This window comes from Formica exsecta, unplaced genomic scaffold, assembly GCF_003651465.1.
Source record: "Formica exsecta isolate Colony F162 unplaced genomic scaffold, ASM365146v1 scaffold211, whole genome shotgun sequence".
NCBI lineage: Eukaryota > Metazoa > Arthropoda > Insecta > Hymenoptera > Formicidae > Formica > Formica exsecta.
The window spans coordinates 780,567-798,091 of NW_021849408.1; the positions used below are offsets into that span (position 1 = coordinate 780,567).

General features: G+C 35.1%; 1 protein-coding gene across 9 annotated transcripts in view; it reads left to right on the forward strand.

Moving 5' to 3' along the window:
* The window catches only part of LOC115235148 (stress-activated protein kinase JNK), a 151,820-nt gene extending 134,295 nt beyond the window's left edge, over positions 1 to 17,525 (forward strand). For 5 of the 9 annotated variants that reach the window (XM_029806738.1, XM_029806736.1, XM_029806739.1 and 2 more), the window contains 9 exons: positions 1,217 to 1,295; positions 7,091 to 7,536; positions 13,444 to 13,573; positions 14,289 to 14,486; positions 14,938 to 15,072; positions 15,168 to 15,297; positions 16,054 to 16,212; positions 16,363 to 16,487; positions 16,865 to 17,525. In XM_029806738.1, the coding sequence (XP_029662598.1) occupies positions 7,397 to 7,536; positions 13,444 to 13,573; positions 14,289 to 14,486; positions 14,938 to 15,072; positions 15,168 to 15,297; positions 16,054 to 16,212; positions 16,363 to 16,487; positions 16,865 to 17,017 (1,170 nt within the window). In that variant the 5' untranslated portion in view covers positions 1,217 to 1,295; positions 7,091 to 7,396 and the 3' untranslated portion in view covers positions 17,018 to 17,525. Of the gene's footprint in view, positions 1 to 1,216; positions 1,296 to 7,090; positions 7,537 to 11,542; positions 12,268 to 12,614; positions 12,904 to 13,443; positions 13,574 to 14,288; positions 14,487 to 14,937; positions 15,073 to 15,167; positions 15,298 to 16,053; positions 16,213 to 16,362; positions 16,488 to 16,864 lie in introns of those variants that run through there. The other 4 variants (XM_029806745.1, XM_029806741.1, XM_029806742.1 and 1 more) reach the window with 4 other exon arrangements.

Consider the following 17,525-nt stretch of genomic DNA (forward strand, 5'->3'; position numbering starts at 1 on the left):
GAAGCGGATGATTCGTGCTTTCGACGTTGAAATTCACGAGATGAATATTAGGCGAAGCCATGAATAAATTGATGAAGACTTTTTTATCAAAGAAAAATGCAATTTTATCGGAATTTTTGTTTAGTGAAAACCTTGAAAAAAGTATATGTATATATATATGTATTCATATAGCAATGTATTATCACACACACAATGTATTATTCATATATTATCTTTTTTTTACTTTATATTATTTTACGTAGGATCCTTTTACGTAAGGGATTGAAGTGTAAGATAAAAATAATTAAGTCAAGCGAGTTATCGATTGACATTGACAGTTCATTTTTCACGATGCGCGCGATTGTAGCCAAGTTGCATTTTGCAGGCAATCGATTCTAACTAAATTATGCAGCGGAAAAAGTTGCGCTCTTGCATCATTTTCAAAGGATTTCATTAAATATTCCGCGAAATAGAAAGCAAGCGAGGGAGAATTGCAATAGAACGGCAATTAATCCTCATTACTCGCGCAGTAATTAAGTCGAGGGGCGAATCGTACGGAACAAGTAAACATTACTGTAGAACTAAGGTGGCATATTTATACTGTTCGTTAATTTGAAATTATTTATCTAATATGTGAATTAATTTAAAAAATATATATTAAGGAAAAAAGCAAATGCAGAAATAAAATTTTAGAACTCACTTTTAAAGTTTTTACGGATCTTTCAATTATACTCTATTTATTTATACGTATCGAAGAGAAGTCATTGAGTGAGGATCATGTATTTGCCATCAAGTCTGTGGCGTATCAAATGCTGTACAAAAAAAAATTTACGCATTATAAAGATTATAATTGCAATCTTATTCTCTCCCCCCCCCCCCCTTGCGGGCTTTATGAGATCATTAATGACTTATATGTTATATTTCTTTCTGTGGAATAAACAAATAAAATCATTCCGCGATATTAATCGTTTGATCCTCGCTTAATACGCTTTTATCGGGGACTCATATCGTGTTGCACGTACGCCATCGACTTGCATAACGTTGCAACGAGCTAAAATGATATCGAGCGAGAGTTTATGACGTTTGTAGTAGGAGCACGAATCGATGATCCAGTGCGTCACGTACACGCATCCGATGCACCGATTTGCGGTGTGTGCAATATTAACGCGTCCACGGATGCATGCAAATTCCTGCCGACACGCTCTCTGAGGAACGTCTCTGTTCTGTCTGTTTGCAGATCCCTGCTTCCGCAGTACTCGCCCCACTAGTGTAACCAGCAGCATTCGCCGCACATCCACAATGGCCGCCTGTTTATGGTGAGTGTGTTCGTTATGATGATGGTATTAATTTGCACGACGGACTTGACGGACGATCAATTTTCGCATATTCTCGAGGAATATTTAACCCCAAAACGAGCTATCAAAATCGAAAATGCATTCGTCGCGACGAACGTAAATGATTGCCAATATTTCATGCTTGCCACGTTTACAAGTAACTTTTTTTTAGTTCAGTTTGTAGTTTGATTCCAAAAGAAAAAATATAACAAAACTGGTATAAACAAAATTGATATATATGTATACATAAATATGCATCCAAAAGAAATATATATTTTTTGTATAATATTATACACATATTATACTTTTCATAAACCATACATAATAATATATAATATACGATATATACTCTGAGTTCCAAAAAAATTTGTTGTAGAGATTAAACATCACATTTTTTAATAATTTTCAAAGTATTTAGAGTTTTATTTTATCTCATATAGTCATATTAAACGCAAGCATTGATATCGACGACATAATATTAATATCTCAAACAGATCTTTTCAATTCAAAATACAAATTTAACATGAACGGAGAGATAACAGCTTTGTGCACACCCTGTACTATCTAAACGCAATAGACGAGAAATCGCGATACTATCCGGTTTTCCGCGCTAAATCATTTCCGGCGACAAGAAACATCGTGAAGCTGAACTCTCTTAAATCCATCTTGTCCGATGAATTATGGTCGCCCGACAATGGTTGCCGCATGGATCTCTCTGGAACGCACCTAACTTAACGACGGTGAGCCAAAAGCCTAAAGACAAAAAATTAAGCGTATATCACCAGATATACAGGGTGTTTTTGCTCTCCTATCAGATCAAGAACAGATTAGGTCAAGAACAAACTCTTTGTCGAGTACGAGTTTTTTTTTTTTAAATATAACGTATATTAAAGCCAATAGTTTTTTAATTATAAGATGTTTTAAATTGATATTTTGAAAATAAATCTTTAAACGCGGAAATAAACGCGGTGGAACCTAATTATTTATAATTTTAAATGGATTTCACTTTGATAAAGTCTTAATGCAAGAGTTAATTATACGAAGTTAAAATTACTTTAAAAATAGAAAAGTTGTGAAAAATGTTACGAATATTCTTAATGTTTTTATCGTGCGCAAAAAAGTATTAACATTGAAATTATTATAAAGCTTATCATGAATTATTATGTATTTGATATTTTTATGCATTTTACGAAGTTTTATTTTAATTTTAACTGAAAAGGTAAAAATTCCATGGTCTTTGTTATTCACGAGTTTGTAACTATTTGCATAAAATGCTACAAGTGATTTTTGGAACCAGAAATAACATCGCTTTTTTTTTTTTTTTTGACTGCTATGTTTTCACTCGTTGTTTTGGTTCGATATTTTGAATTGTATTGTTACTATTGAGAGAGAAATGCAAAACGCGACAAGTTTATCTATGAGAGAAAAATCATGAACGACAAATTAATTGTATTATAAAAAAAATTTAAAAGGATAATTTGTTATATTTTTCACATGTAGAAATTGACTAAAATACGTTTATATTTGCGAAATATTATGCTTTAAGTTCGGTTGTGCTCCAATCTTGAGCCTGAGGATTTTCAGAGAATAAACTTCTTCAGAATTCATACTACAGTTTAGGAAAGTCCAACATCGATAAAATTTAAGATGTTAAAAGTTTTTCAGTTTGCCACTTTCTCTTTTTACTCAAATAGCATTGATATCTCAATCGAATATTTCTGTAAATTTTAGACTTTCGAATGTTTTCGTCACTTTCGAAATCTCGTTCTTGAATGTCCTAGAAAATCTACTAACTTTCGAATTTCGATCTCTACTTTTGGATCTTTTATTTAAATGTTTCTGCAGTTTCCAAATCACGATCGAATATTGCGATAGCTATCGAATTTCCGTTAAGGCGTCTCCGTGGCATCCGTTTATCTATTTGACTGGTTTACGTAATTAGTAGCAGGTGGCGAACGACGGAAGGTGGTTGGCTCATGCAGACGACCGCGAAGAGCACGATTGCGCTGAATGTCGTCGTCGTCGGTATCGGCGTCTGCGACGGTCGCTATAAATAATCGGGGAAATCCCGGGGTGCCAGAAGATATCGGCGAGAATACGCCCGCAAAAGTATTATATATTTGCTGCCGTGACTCGTGTTTTGATCACCGTCACATTGAACGAGCTGCGTTATGATAACGTTATATCGAATAAATTAAATTTAATAGATTGCTATTTTAATATCGAGAATTTTAGAGAAATTATATATGTGTATACATAATTAAAGATATGAAAAGGATAATAACATTTTAATGCAAGAAAATAAAGATATCTGCAAATTTAGAAATCCATAGTAAGCGAGACCATTGGAGGAATTCGCTTGTCACAGCTAGACAATTAATAGATAACGCAGCACCGAAAGCTATTGTTCTTTTTTTTCTTTCTTTTTTTTTTTTTTTTTAGCAAAGGTATACTTGATTGGTTTCCCTTGTACGATATCGCAGCAAGCCACGCGTACACATTTTTGTCAACTCCCTCTATACCGATCGATATCTCAGAGTCCGGTGTCGAGCCCGTATTATTTAAACGCTGAATCGAGGTGCAATTGGGTTATCTGCGTTAATAGCACACAAAGCTCGATCGCTTATTCATTCGCAGAGACGTTCGCAGAAACATTCAATCGATCGAGGAGTTATACGATAACGAATATCATAGCCTGGCTGGCTTTCCCACGCTTGTATTCTTCGATGACGATGTATGAAGGGATGACAAGGCGACCCAGATTGTCCGGAGTGACGCAGGAGAGAGATAGCCCACCCTTATGTCACTCTTCTTTCCAGCGGCAGGCACTATTATCTTTAACGATTTATAGTTGCTACGCCCGTTGATGGATTTGTCGAGAGATCGCATGCGTCTCTTTTCATCTCCCTTTCACTGTAGTTTTCGTTTTGAAACAATAGTTTCTACGATCCGGCGAAATTGGCTTTGCTTGTCTTGCTCTCCTTCAGTTACGAATGTTCTCCTTGATACTTCATCTTTATTCAGTGTCCTAGTCTAGTTCTTGTTTAGTCTTTGTATTCGATAGCCCCTCTGGTCTATTTTCAGATCTAACGTTCTAGTTATTAAATCTTTATTTATTTGTATATGTTTTATTTTATCTATTAATTATTTTAATTACTGTTGAAGATTATATTTATTCTAATGCATTAATTTATCCTATATCCTAAATATTTTAATTTTTGTAAAAATGCCATTTAAAATTTCTCTTCTTGCTTGCGTGTTTATTCATCCTTGCACATTTGCTCACTCTTATTTATTATAATATTAATTTATTTATAAATTTATTTGTTATTTATTCAAATATAAATTAATAATATGAAAGTAACAATAATATAGCATTATAGTACAAATTAGTTGGCGTACTCTTTAATTGATTTTTCTTGAATTTTTCATTAGTTATTACATAATAAAAATTATATCTTTCTTATAATACAATATCTATTTCATTTTCTTGGGACTTATAAAAATAAATTGCATCTTCTATTTTTTATTAATCTTTTCTTTAATTTCGTCCGATGATGTAATCTTTTCAGAGAAATACTTTATAAACTGCGAAGAGAGATACGCTTATGTCTGTTTCTGTCCTCTTTTTCTGTTTATTTTGGTACTTATTCGCGTTTAATCCTTAATCTGTTTTTTTTTGCAGTTCGCGGTTTTATTACTTACACATATCTGCTCATTTATTTTCTCTAATATAAATCTCACTTTATCAAGTTTATTAATAAATCTGGATTACTTAGTTTTTTAATAAATTCGAACCATTATTTCTATATAATATATTCAAGCAAAAAAAAATTAGCGTTATAATGGAGAGAATACGCGTGATCCGAAAACAAATATAATTAAACAATCCTTTATTATTTTATCTATTAATTTTTCTATTTCTCATCCTCTGCTATTTGGTCTGGAAACAGAAAATATAATCCTAAGAAATTGATTAAACCGGCCATCTTAGTGTCTGTTTCTCATCCTGTTTCTTTTTATCTATCCGAAAGGATGTAGTGACGGAGATAAGAAACGATTTCATTTGTGCAATTGCATTGTGTGTTTTATCTTTCATAGCGCAATTTCTGCTAACAAACACGCATTTCGTTCTGGTAGCTACTATCGCGTACATGCTCGACCAAGAACGGAGGAATAATGGGCGGATGACTTTCCAATTTGAGAGATAACAAATGCTTTTGTCTCCTCCCCCGGCTGCGTCGCTGACGTGTGATAAACGAGGTTCAAGCGAAGTTCAAGTTCGAGCGAAAAATATTCACAAACACCGCGAGCTCTTTGCAGAGGTGTCTCGGTGTAACATAAATTCTCGCCGGTGAACATTATTTAAATCGAACGAGTTACACCGATCTTGTCAAATAAATTACTTATTATGATTAATAATTTGTTATATATGTGTGTGATGATTATTAATAACTTTATTTACAATGACTGTGTATATATTTGTGCGAGATATTGTAAAGTAGATTAGAACAAAAACATACGTTTTTGTGCATAAATTGAAATTTTTCTAGTTTTCTAAGATAAAATTATAAAATAGAAAAGAGAATAAAAAAAATGCTAATAGTATGAACAGACAAAAAAGTAAAAAATTATATTTGAGGGTATTATTTAGTTTTAGTATATAAAAAGTCACTTGTCTCACACATATGTACGTCTTTTTAACTTTACTTGAATATGTTTTAAGAAGAATGCTAATCGCGCGCGCGCGTGAATTGTAATCGATTTTTCATATAGTATAAGAGATGAATTCGTTCTTTTTAACTCTTTAAAACCGACTTGATCCAAGTTGGTTCCAAGCTTGATCCTGGCTGAATTTTAGCTAAATCCTGAATCTTGGCTCGGTTTAATGCTCGATGCAAACTGCTCAAAGCCGGTCCAAGCTGGATTTGAGCTAGCTTTATACATGAACGTTAAAATGGTTTCCAACCATGGTTATTTAAATATTCAAATACACGAGTGCCGTTGAACTGCCGCGAATTACATTTTGAATTTCGGCGTTAATCTCTGGCGGAATATGCAATTTGGAGTCTCGAATGTATTTATTGCTTTATTCTAATTTAGATCCTAATACTAATCCGATTTGAATCGATGTCTCGATTTTTTCTCTTTCGGTAATTCTCCCTTGGCCAGTGATAAGAAGTATAACGCACTCGCTTTACATTTAATATTTGACTTTCGCGACTCTCGGCGTGTTCTTTTGACGTTGATGAATGCTTGTTTATATACGCATAATTCATTGTCAGCCACGTGCGGATTCGCGTGACGTCGAATGAGCGCGTGTAAATGATATGGTTTCGATTATCCGCGCTACAAATATCGCGTGCATTTCTCAGCCGCGCCCTTGAACGAAATTATTATTAGATTCTTGCATATAAAATGTCACATGTCACATGTCCTGAGCTTTTCCTCTCTATTTCTTTCTTTCAGATTTTATATTGTATGATTCTTACCGTCAAAGTTCTACGTTATTATATATGCAATGAAATTATTAAAATAGATTTTAATCAAATTAATACAGATGGTAATTGTGTTATTTTAATCCATCTTGATAGCTCTTTTGGCATATTACCAATTTGCATTTCGATATCGAAGACTCGTTAATAACTTTTAGCTAAAACAACCGTAACAGCTATGATAAATAATGAACGAGATAGCAATGAAATTGACGGTTAAAAATAATAGCTGTCCATAATTTGAATTTATGCGAGCTCTCGCCTTGTTTCTTTTTGTTACAGACAATTCTGGGTCACGTGAGGACTCATCGGTCAGCGTGCTGAGGCGCGGCCTGCCTGACAGTTGCAGGTGCAGGTGCAGCGCGACGGTGACATACGCGATCGTATATACCTCGCCTATATTAGCATTATTACTTATTCCGTGGGTGCACTAATAATCCCGCGTCCAAAGTGGCTAAGAGCGTAAGTCCCCGTCGAGTGCACCAAGAGTGCTCCAGCGGGGTGGACGGGGTGCAGGCGGCGACGCAGGTGCAGCAGCAGCAGCATCAGCAGCAGCAGCAGCAGCAGGAGAGACGAACACCGAGGCGCATGCCTTACCTGGGGCCTGACATGACAACCCGGCTATCCGCCATGTTTTACACGGTCGAGGTCGGGGACACCAAGTTCACCATCCTGAAGCGCTATCAGAACCTCAAGCCTATCGGATCGGGCGCGCAGGGAATAGTTTGGTAGGTGTTTCATTAGCCGTTTAATTTGATGACGTCAGTCTTTTGTGCAATTTTGATCTGTTATATATATAAAGTCTTAAGAAGAGACACGAGCAGATTTGAGGCATCAAGCGGTAAATTAACTTTCTTCCCCTTAGGATTCTAGCGGTACAATTGTTCGCACGGAATAAAGATCTTTATAATGATAAAGTTAATAATTAAAATCAAAATTAATAACCAAATATTTAAATATATAATAAAATATTTAATAGAGAAGATTAAACATCTAATAACGTAATAATAAAGAATTGAAAATTAAAGGAAATTTTAAGCGTTTACAGACAGAATCTCACAATATTGTTTATTTTATGTCTTGATTGATATTGAATTATATTTATTTTATCGGTATATGCAATGCAAATATTATTGGATTTTATTTCAATATATCTTGTCTTATCTGTTTCGCGGATAAAATAACGTCAAGCCTCACCTATTTCTATTCAAGTTGCTTGCATTACCTATACAACTGACAATAATAGCGACATCCATCAGACGCGAGTTTCGAGGTGAATTCGAAGTTGGTTGAACTTTGTATCGCTACAATATATATCTCGAGAGGTATGAGGATTAACTACGATTTCTCATCCGCGCTTTTCTTTCGTGGAAGAGCAACGAGAGATACCATTCGCTGTGAGGACGAATTCGGGGGAGTCGAGGTAAATCGGACAATTCGATTCAGAATGAGGGGGAATATCGGGATTTCGCAAGAGTATGCGCAGGGACGATGACGACAAGAGGCAGAACGCCCCTTTCTTGTAAGCTTGCGACGTGATGTTGGAAAAATCGTCTTCGACGACAATTTCATGACATTCTCTATCGTCGTCTTCGTCCTTGTCATTGTGCCTGCCATCGAAACTCGATCTTCAGATCTCGATTTCGAAGCGAATTATTAACTCAATGCTGCTTTCTCGTGAATAGACGAATATATAATTACGGTGTTTTTTTTTGTCGTTTTATTACGATTTTTTAATTATATTCTTGAAACGTTAAGTATATAAGTAATTTATTTTTCGTGATATCGCTATTAATTGAATGCAATATATTGTCATTCCTTTTCAATTTTTCAAAGATAAAACTTTAACATTAAAGTAGATTATAAAGTTGGGAAATTCTGTGCTCTATATTTTTATTAATAATAATTGTCCTAAAAAATGTTTTTTAAATAAAGTAAAAATTTTTTCCGACAAAGTAAATTAAATTTAAAAAATTAAAGAATATAATACAATAATAGAGCTTTTATGATTTATTCTCTCTTAAGAACTTGAGAAATTTTTTTTTACTGGTCTATTTTCAGATCTAACGTTCTAGTTATTAAATCTTTATTTATTTGTATATGTTTTATTTTATCTATTAATTATTTTAATTACTGTTGAAGATTATATTTATTCTAATGCATTAATTTATCCTATATCCTAAATATTTTAATTTTTGTAAAAATGCCATTTAAAATTTCTCTTCTTGCTTGCGTGTTTATTCATCCTTGCACATTTGCTCACTCTTATTTATTATAATATTAATTAATTAATAAATTTATTTGTTATTTATTAAAATACAAATTAATAATATGAAAGTAACAATAATATAGCATTATAGTACAAATTAGTTGGCATACTCTTTAATTGATTTTTCTTGAATTTTTCATTAGTTATTACATAATAAAAATTATATCTTTCTTATAATACAATATCTATTTCATTTTCTGGGACTTATAACTCTTAAGAACTTGAGAAATTTTTTTTTAATTTTGATTTCTCGACTTTGATAGCTTTCCTCGAAATATCTTTGAAAACTTTGCGAAAATACAATAAACTGTTGTTATACATTAGTCCCCTTAATTTGCCGTTCGAATAGATTCGACTATTTCACGAATGAGCGCCAATTTCTGTTTTAGTTTCCATCCTTCGCTTTAACTATTAACTATTAGTGATGTAGCATGGTAGTCTGTTAGATCAAACTCGGAAATTGTTGAAATTCATGGCGAACAGTATCGATTGTAAGTGAGAAAGTCCACATGATCGTTCCCTGGACCGTTCCCCTTGGCGCCTCGCACGTGTCTCCCCTTTCGACATTCTCGGTAGAAATTGAAATACTGCATTATCCGAGAAAGCGCAATCTCGAACAATACACCATAGCCATGCAGGTAAGTCGAACGAACGGACGAACGAATAGTCGAAGGGAATGCGGATATCGGTTTTCGATAAAATTCTCTACCGTGGCGTGGTCCATTACGGGCAACATGCGAGGCGTCTCGTCTCTCGAAAAGCCAGTTGCTTTCGAGAAAGGTTGGTCGATTCTGTGTGCACGGAAGATAGGTCAGGATCCGCGCTAGGAAATCGACCAACGATGATAGGATATTATACACGGCGGAATTTGTGCGTTAATCCTGGCGTTATCAAGGATACTCCGCAAGGGAGAAATTTTCTTGCTGATATAAAATTTCATTATCTTGTCATTAGTCGAAGGGAATGCGGATATCGGTTTTCGATAAAATTCTCTACCGTGGCGTGGTCCATTACGGACAACATGCGAGGCGTCTCGCCTCGCATCGTCTCGTCTCTCGAAAAGCCAGTTGCTTTCGAGAAAGGTTGGTCGATTCTGTGTGCACGGAAGATAGGTCAGGATCCGCGCTAGGAAATCGACCAACGATGATAGGATATTATACACGGCGGAATTTGTGCGTTAATCCTGGCGTTATCAAGGATACTCCGCAAGGGAGAAATTTTCTTGCTGATATAAAATTTCATTATCTTGTCATGAAATATAAAAAGAGAAGTATCTTTGTTCACAAAATGTCAGTTGTTAAGAAGATTTTTATACTAAGCATCTTGTATCATATTTATTGAAATTTGCAATTATATAGAAGATGTCTTTTTTTATATTCTTTCTCTTCTAGATTTAAGATAATGATGTGTAAAGTACCGCTGAAAATTATTTTGAATTGACAGTGTTTTCCGGACATTAAGTTTATTTCACGCACGAAAGATTTTACTGCTGGAAAGAATATATTTTAAAGCTATTTCGTGTACAGAGAAACCAAAAAAAATTGAGTTTATAAACTCATATATTTTCTTGTGATTTATTAAAAAATATGTTATTAAATATTTATAGATATATATCTTCAAGATTTTAAAAACTTTTTAATAATTTTAATAATATATTTTTGTACTTGAAGAAAATTTAACGCAACTTTTTCAAAAACTGTCGAGAAAATTAATTGAAATTTTACCTGAACTTCGTGAGATTACTTTTTTTAATTTCTTCGAGAAAGTGGATCAAAATTCTGTTATACCAGATACTATTCCTTCATTTTATCTAAACTTTTTCAATATTAAATCTTTAAAAATAAATTGTATCAATTTTAAGTGTATTTACACAATTTGTGGTATTAAATTTATTTTAAAAGGCACAGCGATATATACATCACTTTATAAAGTCACAGAATTTTTCGCGGAGAGAGAGAATCTCTTGAAATCTCCTTGGATGTATCCACTGGATCTTAGACATACAGAAATGTTTGAGAAAACTCTTAGCTTGTTTGATCGTGTTTAACCGGTCGTCGAATACGATTTCTCTCATGAGGAAATGATCTTGGTAGCAAAAGGATGATATTATGAAAGATAGGGCGAAGGAAAATGTTCTGCCATTCGTGGCGAATCCATGCTTACGTAAGATCCGCATGCCTTGCTTTCTCCAGTATTTTTTTGTGCCGCTCATTATTTTTCCGGTTTAATTGATGATTGCTCCGACTGATGATTGAACCCGTTTGCGTTCAATCGCATTCGCTTAACGAGCTGCGACTGCAAGATATTTTTGACCCACAAAAATGATTTTTGCGGCAATCCAACATATAAAACAGAAAATAATGTACACAATAATTTTAAAGGAATTAATGAATTATTTTAATATTTGGTGTACTAAGTTTTTCACAAATATATTAAAGCTAATAACTTTATAAAAAATTATCACACAACTTTTTATAAGAAAGATATAAAGTACTCGTGGCTCGATAAACGTCTATTTTGATTCCCTTAATGCATCTGATGTACAATCAAGTTTTTATTTTTTCTAACAAAATATAATATTTTTTTGAATATGGTATATATAATAGCTATAAATCTCTATTGCACAAAATATTTCAGCTATATTGCAACTACATACTTGCTTATCGATTATGATTTTATTTTTTGATTGCCGATTTATTTATCCTTGCATGATTCTTGGATCCATCCACCAATTCTCTCGCACCATGGATTGGCTCACAATTGACATTGATGCTACGCGAGGAAATTTCACAAAAGTGTATCGCGCGCGCTCAGGAAAAGCGTGTTAAACTGTGTACGGATGGTTCCGACAATCAAGCATGATTTCGTGCGACACGGCTCTCAAAGGGAAAGCTTTCGCGTGGTAGAAAGAGAGGATCTTTGAAGGATTGCCAGGTGGAACGACGAGCCTAAAACTCGAGTTTGTTCCAAGAGTTACACATCACGCTCGTTTGTCCTTTGAGACCACTGTCGGTGACGTTGTTGCGACGGTCGACGGAGAAAAATTACGTTTCGCGAAACGCGACCCGTTTCGCAACGCGAGGCGCAAAGTGTAATTTAGTACTCTTGACAAGCTTGCATTTTCGCAATAAATAATCAAATTCGTGATGTAGCGCCGCAGATGTATTTTAACTCGTTGATTTACGCACAGGTATGGTGAAACAAATAAATTTATAAAAGAAATAAAAGAATATTTTTAATACCGGTCAACAAATAAATCGTTGAGAACAAAAAGGAAATAGATGCATGCGAATTTTAGTAGAGCAATTGTTCAATTTAATAACAGCGTCAATAATCGATAGATCCATTTTTCTTTCTCTCCTTGATAAATCGTGCGATATTAACGAAAAGATTAATGGATTTCATTATGTGCTGATAACCACATTTAACGCCATATAATCGCTGAAAATCTTCTGGTCGCGAATGTCGTCGAGAGAAATCTGACAACGATAAATTTTCTCCGTCGCCACTCGACTTGATTGTTTTCGTTCCTTGTAGTTCTTGTGTCGTTGGTTTGGTAGCTAGAGCGACGATATACACTACCTAGTTAAGATACGAGAACCGCCACGAGAAGCAGAGGGTGTCTGAGCTTTGAGAAAGAGAGAGAAAGAGAGCCGGGCTGAAAGAGTCGCCTTTAAAGAGGTAATGCGATGGCGACGAACGCGATGGAATCGAGCAACATTCGAAGCGGCTATCGTCGTCATGTTTTTGGCGACACGGAGCTTTGCATACCCGAGAGGTACGTTGACGTCGTACCGCGTGGCGTCGGCGCTCAGGGTATCGTCTGGTGAGTAAAATCCATGGTTCACACGATCCGTCTTATGCTGCCGGTGTGCCCATTTTTCTGTCTCTCTCGTTGACACTTTGAACCAGTTTTATTGCATATTAAACAGCGCGTCCATGTATGTGTGTTAAATTTGTTGTAGTTAATGTTGAGAATTTGGCGTGTAGTTTCTTTTAATATTTGCAATAAGATCGCCGCATATTTTATTAATTATTTTTTCTGAATTAAAAAGATTTATCATATATCTTGCAAATGTTTATTTTTTTTTTTTGACAAAATGTATATTGTTAATATTACAGATTAATATTACACCTTATTTGATTAAATAAAAAGAATCTTGTGATAAACAGAACGAAATTATACGTAGACACGCGGTATATAATTTTTATTAGAATCAGAAATAAAATATATTTAAATGCTAACAAGTTTTTTATCACGTTTAAATACTATTTAGAGTTAAATTATTTATTTTAATTCGATAATTTCTCTGAGGAGCTTTAAATTGATCAAATGCATAATTGATCTTTTGCATTTCTGTTGTAGCGCGGCGTACGACACCGTCACTGCGCAAAATGTGGCGATTAAAAAGCTGTCCAGACCTTTTCAAAACGTGACACACGCGAAGAGGGCCTACAGAGAGTTCAAACTCATGAAGCTGGTCAATCACAAAAATGTAAGTTTCATCATCTCAATCTCGTTTCGTTGCGACAATCCTCGATGCGTGACATATATTGGCTTTGGACGCCGCATTTGTCGTGTATGTCCAATGAAAAAAATCGCAATAAAAGCTATACGTTTATAATATTATATTATTCAAGTGTTAAAGCTTTGCTGCTAAATTTAACACATTTCGCGCGAGAAGTGTATATATATGTATATAATTATCTTTTTAATTATATTATTACACAAGATTATTGTCTATTATTTCTTTTTGTATCATATATATACACAAGAGTAAGTTTAAAAAAATTTATATATATACAAGTAGCGCTTAGCTATTAACTTTTTCCCCGTCATACTCGCGATCATAATTTTGATCCATTTTATTTCTGGGAATGGCATGTGTGCTAATTAAATTACAACTCGAGATTTGCAGAAATTGTAAATTTAAAGTAAATTCAGACATTAATCAAATTTTCTAATCGAGTCAACTGCTTTCCAGTTTCGATCATTCAATTCGATATCAGGAGCATAATTGAAGAGAGTTGAATGTAATAATAATTGAAATCCGAATACGTAAATGAAAAGGGAAGAGCGAGAGGATAAATTTTACTTGCGGTCGTTTATAATATTCAGACTGCTGCATAGTTCGATGATTTCGAAAGCGAAATTGACTCGCACGCTGTTATTGCATCCGACTTCTCAATTTACGACTTGTCACCTTGCAGATAATCGGTCTCCTGAACGCGTTCACGCCGCAACGGTCGCTGGACGAGTTTCAAGACGTGTACCTGGTGATGGAGCTCATGGACGCGAATCTGTGCCAGGTGATCCAGATGGATCTGGATCACGAGCGTATGTCGTATCTTCTCTACCAGATGTTGTGCGGCATCAAGCACTTACACTCCGCCGGCATCATTCATAGGGTATGTTCGCGCGTCGCACCTCGAGATAAAAATTGCATAACGGCCGGAGCCATTTAATTTACCGTAACGAGATTCATTAACGACGGCCATTTCTGCATATTATATTTTTGTTATTGTTGTTGTTTCGCGGCAAAAGAAATAATTGCCGTTGTTTTGATTAATTTTCTGCTCCCCTTCCGCACGTATAATAGAATAACTAAACCGGTGTCGCGTACCTCATTAAGAATGCAGTGATTACGAAACTAGCGCGTAATTGTGCGCTAAAAATTAAAATTCAGACGTTAATGCGATTAACTCGCTAATATTTTGTGATGGTTATTCTTCTGATTTATATCAATTTCACAAAAAGAGAGAGAGAGAGATTATATAGTTTTTTAAATTATTTTTTTTTTAAATAATTTTCTCAAGCGATCAGACAAATCTCTAAAATTTGATTTTGTTTTCCGTATAGGATCTAAAGCCAAGCAACATCGTCGTGAAGTCCGACTGTACGCTAAAGATTCTCGACTTCGGCTTGGCGAGGACCGCCGGCACCACATTCATGATGACACCTTATGTCGTAACGCGGTATTATCGAGCGCCGGAGGTGAGCCAAATTTCTCTTGCGAGATGTAATTTTTTACGCCGCCAGTTTCCGGTTCGACTTCTTCGCTCACTCGGGATGTCTATCTTCTTTCCCAGGTGATTCTAGGCATGGGTTACAAGGAAAACGTGGATATCTGGTCGGTGGGATGTATTATGGGCGAGATGATACGCGGTGGTGTTCTCTTCCCGGGCACGGATCACATCGATCAGTGGAATAAAATAATCGGTAAGATTGATACTTTTTGGTTGATAGTGATTATATTATTAATATATAATTTTATATATATATATATAGCATAATTGTATTACTAATCTAACTATATTATTCATATTATTAGTTGATAAATTGAAAAAACTCGATTTTGTAAAATAAAATTTTGTGAGATGATATCAATTTTGGACTTTGAAGATATGAAATAAAATCAAATTTATAATGAAAAAAAGTCCATGTTTTAAATATTATTTTACTGTGCGTAAATATAAATATACATATTATTTTAAATATAAATATAAATATAATATAAATATATATATAATGTTATTTTATTATTGCGCGTTTTCGGGATTAAATAAAATATAAAAAATAGCGATTAATTTGACCAGAATTTCAAAAAATTAAAATCTGCATTTGTCCAATATATTTCATTAATTATAAAAATAACTAGATAATTATTTTATTTTATAACTTTTTTGATATAAATGAGCGATCTTAATTACCTTACACTATTTCTTCTAATATTTTTTGCTATAAGGATAATCGCGTGACACTGTGCACTTTACGGATTAATATTCTTTATGTTAAAAGAAAGATAATTATGATTACCACACACATGTATTGTCTATTCTATCTTATTGCAAGAATCGGGACAGATTATATCTTACGAATAACACAAGAATCATGATATCCCGTCAGCTTATGACATTATCAATAGACTACTTTCTCTTTCTCGAATTTCATTTTTCCATAATCTTTTATTTGCAGAGCAACTTGGTACTCCGGCGCAGGAGTTTATGCAACGGCTGCAACCGACTGTCAGGAATTACGTGGAGAACAGGCCGCGATATCCAGGCTATCCTTTTGAGAGGCTATTTCCGGACGTCCTTTTTCCCTCGGACTCCTCGGAGCACAATAGATTAAAAGGTGAGTGGGTTAGCAAGTCGACGTCCGCGTAGCGGAATCGATCGCAGAACGCGCGCGTTCTGACGTTTGGACGAGAGGATCTCGCATTCTCGTTGCCGCTACCTTGTCTTCCCTCGTTCTTCTCTTTACAATGTTTACTTCCTCTTCCAGCAAGCCAAGCCAGAGATCTATTGTCGCGCATGCTCGTGATCGATCCGGAGCGACGCATTTCCGTGGACGAGGCGTTGCTGCACAATTACATAAATGTCTGGTACGACGAGGGGGAAGTCAATGCCGTAAGTAGGCTTTATCGATTGATCGCGTGAATAAGCCGGCTAATCGGATAATCTTCTATGGGAAATCATTCGATTTACCGTGCTCACTAATTTAATTCGAGAAAGCGCATTGAATTCTTCTCCTTTCCTACATTTCAAAGCGAGCGCGAATGTATCTCCAAAAATTATATTTTCTAAAATAGCGAGTAATCATATTTTTATGTGACGAAATAAAAAAATCTTGATAATATGGATTATAAAATAGAGATTCTTCACGTTAAAGATGTTCCTTTTTAAAGAAATATTTGTTACATTTTTATTTCTCAAGGAAACTCTTGTTAAAGAATCGATTGTTAACTTTACATTATTTACGAAAAAAATTCTGATTTGTTTTACAGCCCGCACCAGGTCCGTACGATCATAGCGTGGACGAGAGGGAACATACAGTAGATCAGTGGAAGGAGCTGATCTATCAGGAAGTGATGGAATACGAGACAAGTCACAATCCCGCGGCGGTCGCCCAATCGTCAGAGAGCGCTGGAAGTCGGTAGATACCGCGAGGCAGCAGCTCATGCGCGGATCCTTTTTCGCGGAATCCTTCAAGAAAGCATCCGAATAGTCTGACTTACCGCGTGGATGATGTAGCTGGAGCGACATAACGAGAAAAAAGGAAACCGGAGAAAGAAGAATAGAAAGAAGATGAACCGATATTCACGAACCGATCTCCCTCTGAACTTTCCTTCGGAAAGACAAGAAATGCGAAATAGTAAAAAACATGATAAAGGGAGAAGCTTACTCTGCCGAGCATCGCAGAAAAGCAAATCAGAGTCTTCGGGTAGTACGCGTGATCAATGAAGCTAGTTTTGAAGATGATCCATTAACGATTCCCCCGCTCGATCTTTTCTCCTCTGGAACGATCTGACTATGTACCTCTTATCCAGAAAGCGAGATTCGCAACCACTATCTTCGAGAGATACGCGCCGAATATCCTTGTCACTTTTGTTGCACTTCACAAGATCTATGGAAGCCGGGAAGGATCGTGGGACACGCGTCAAGATC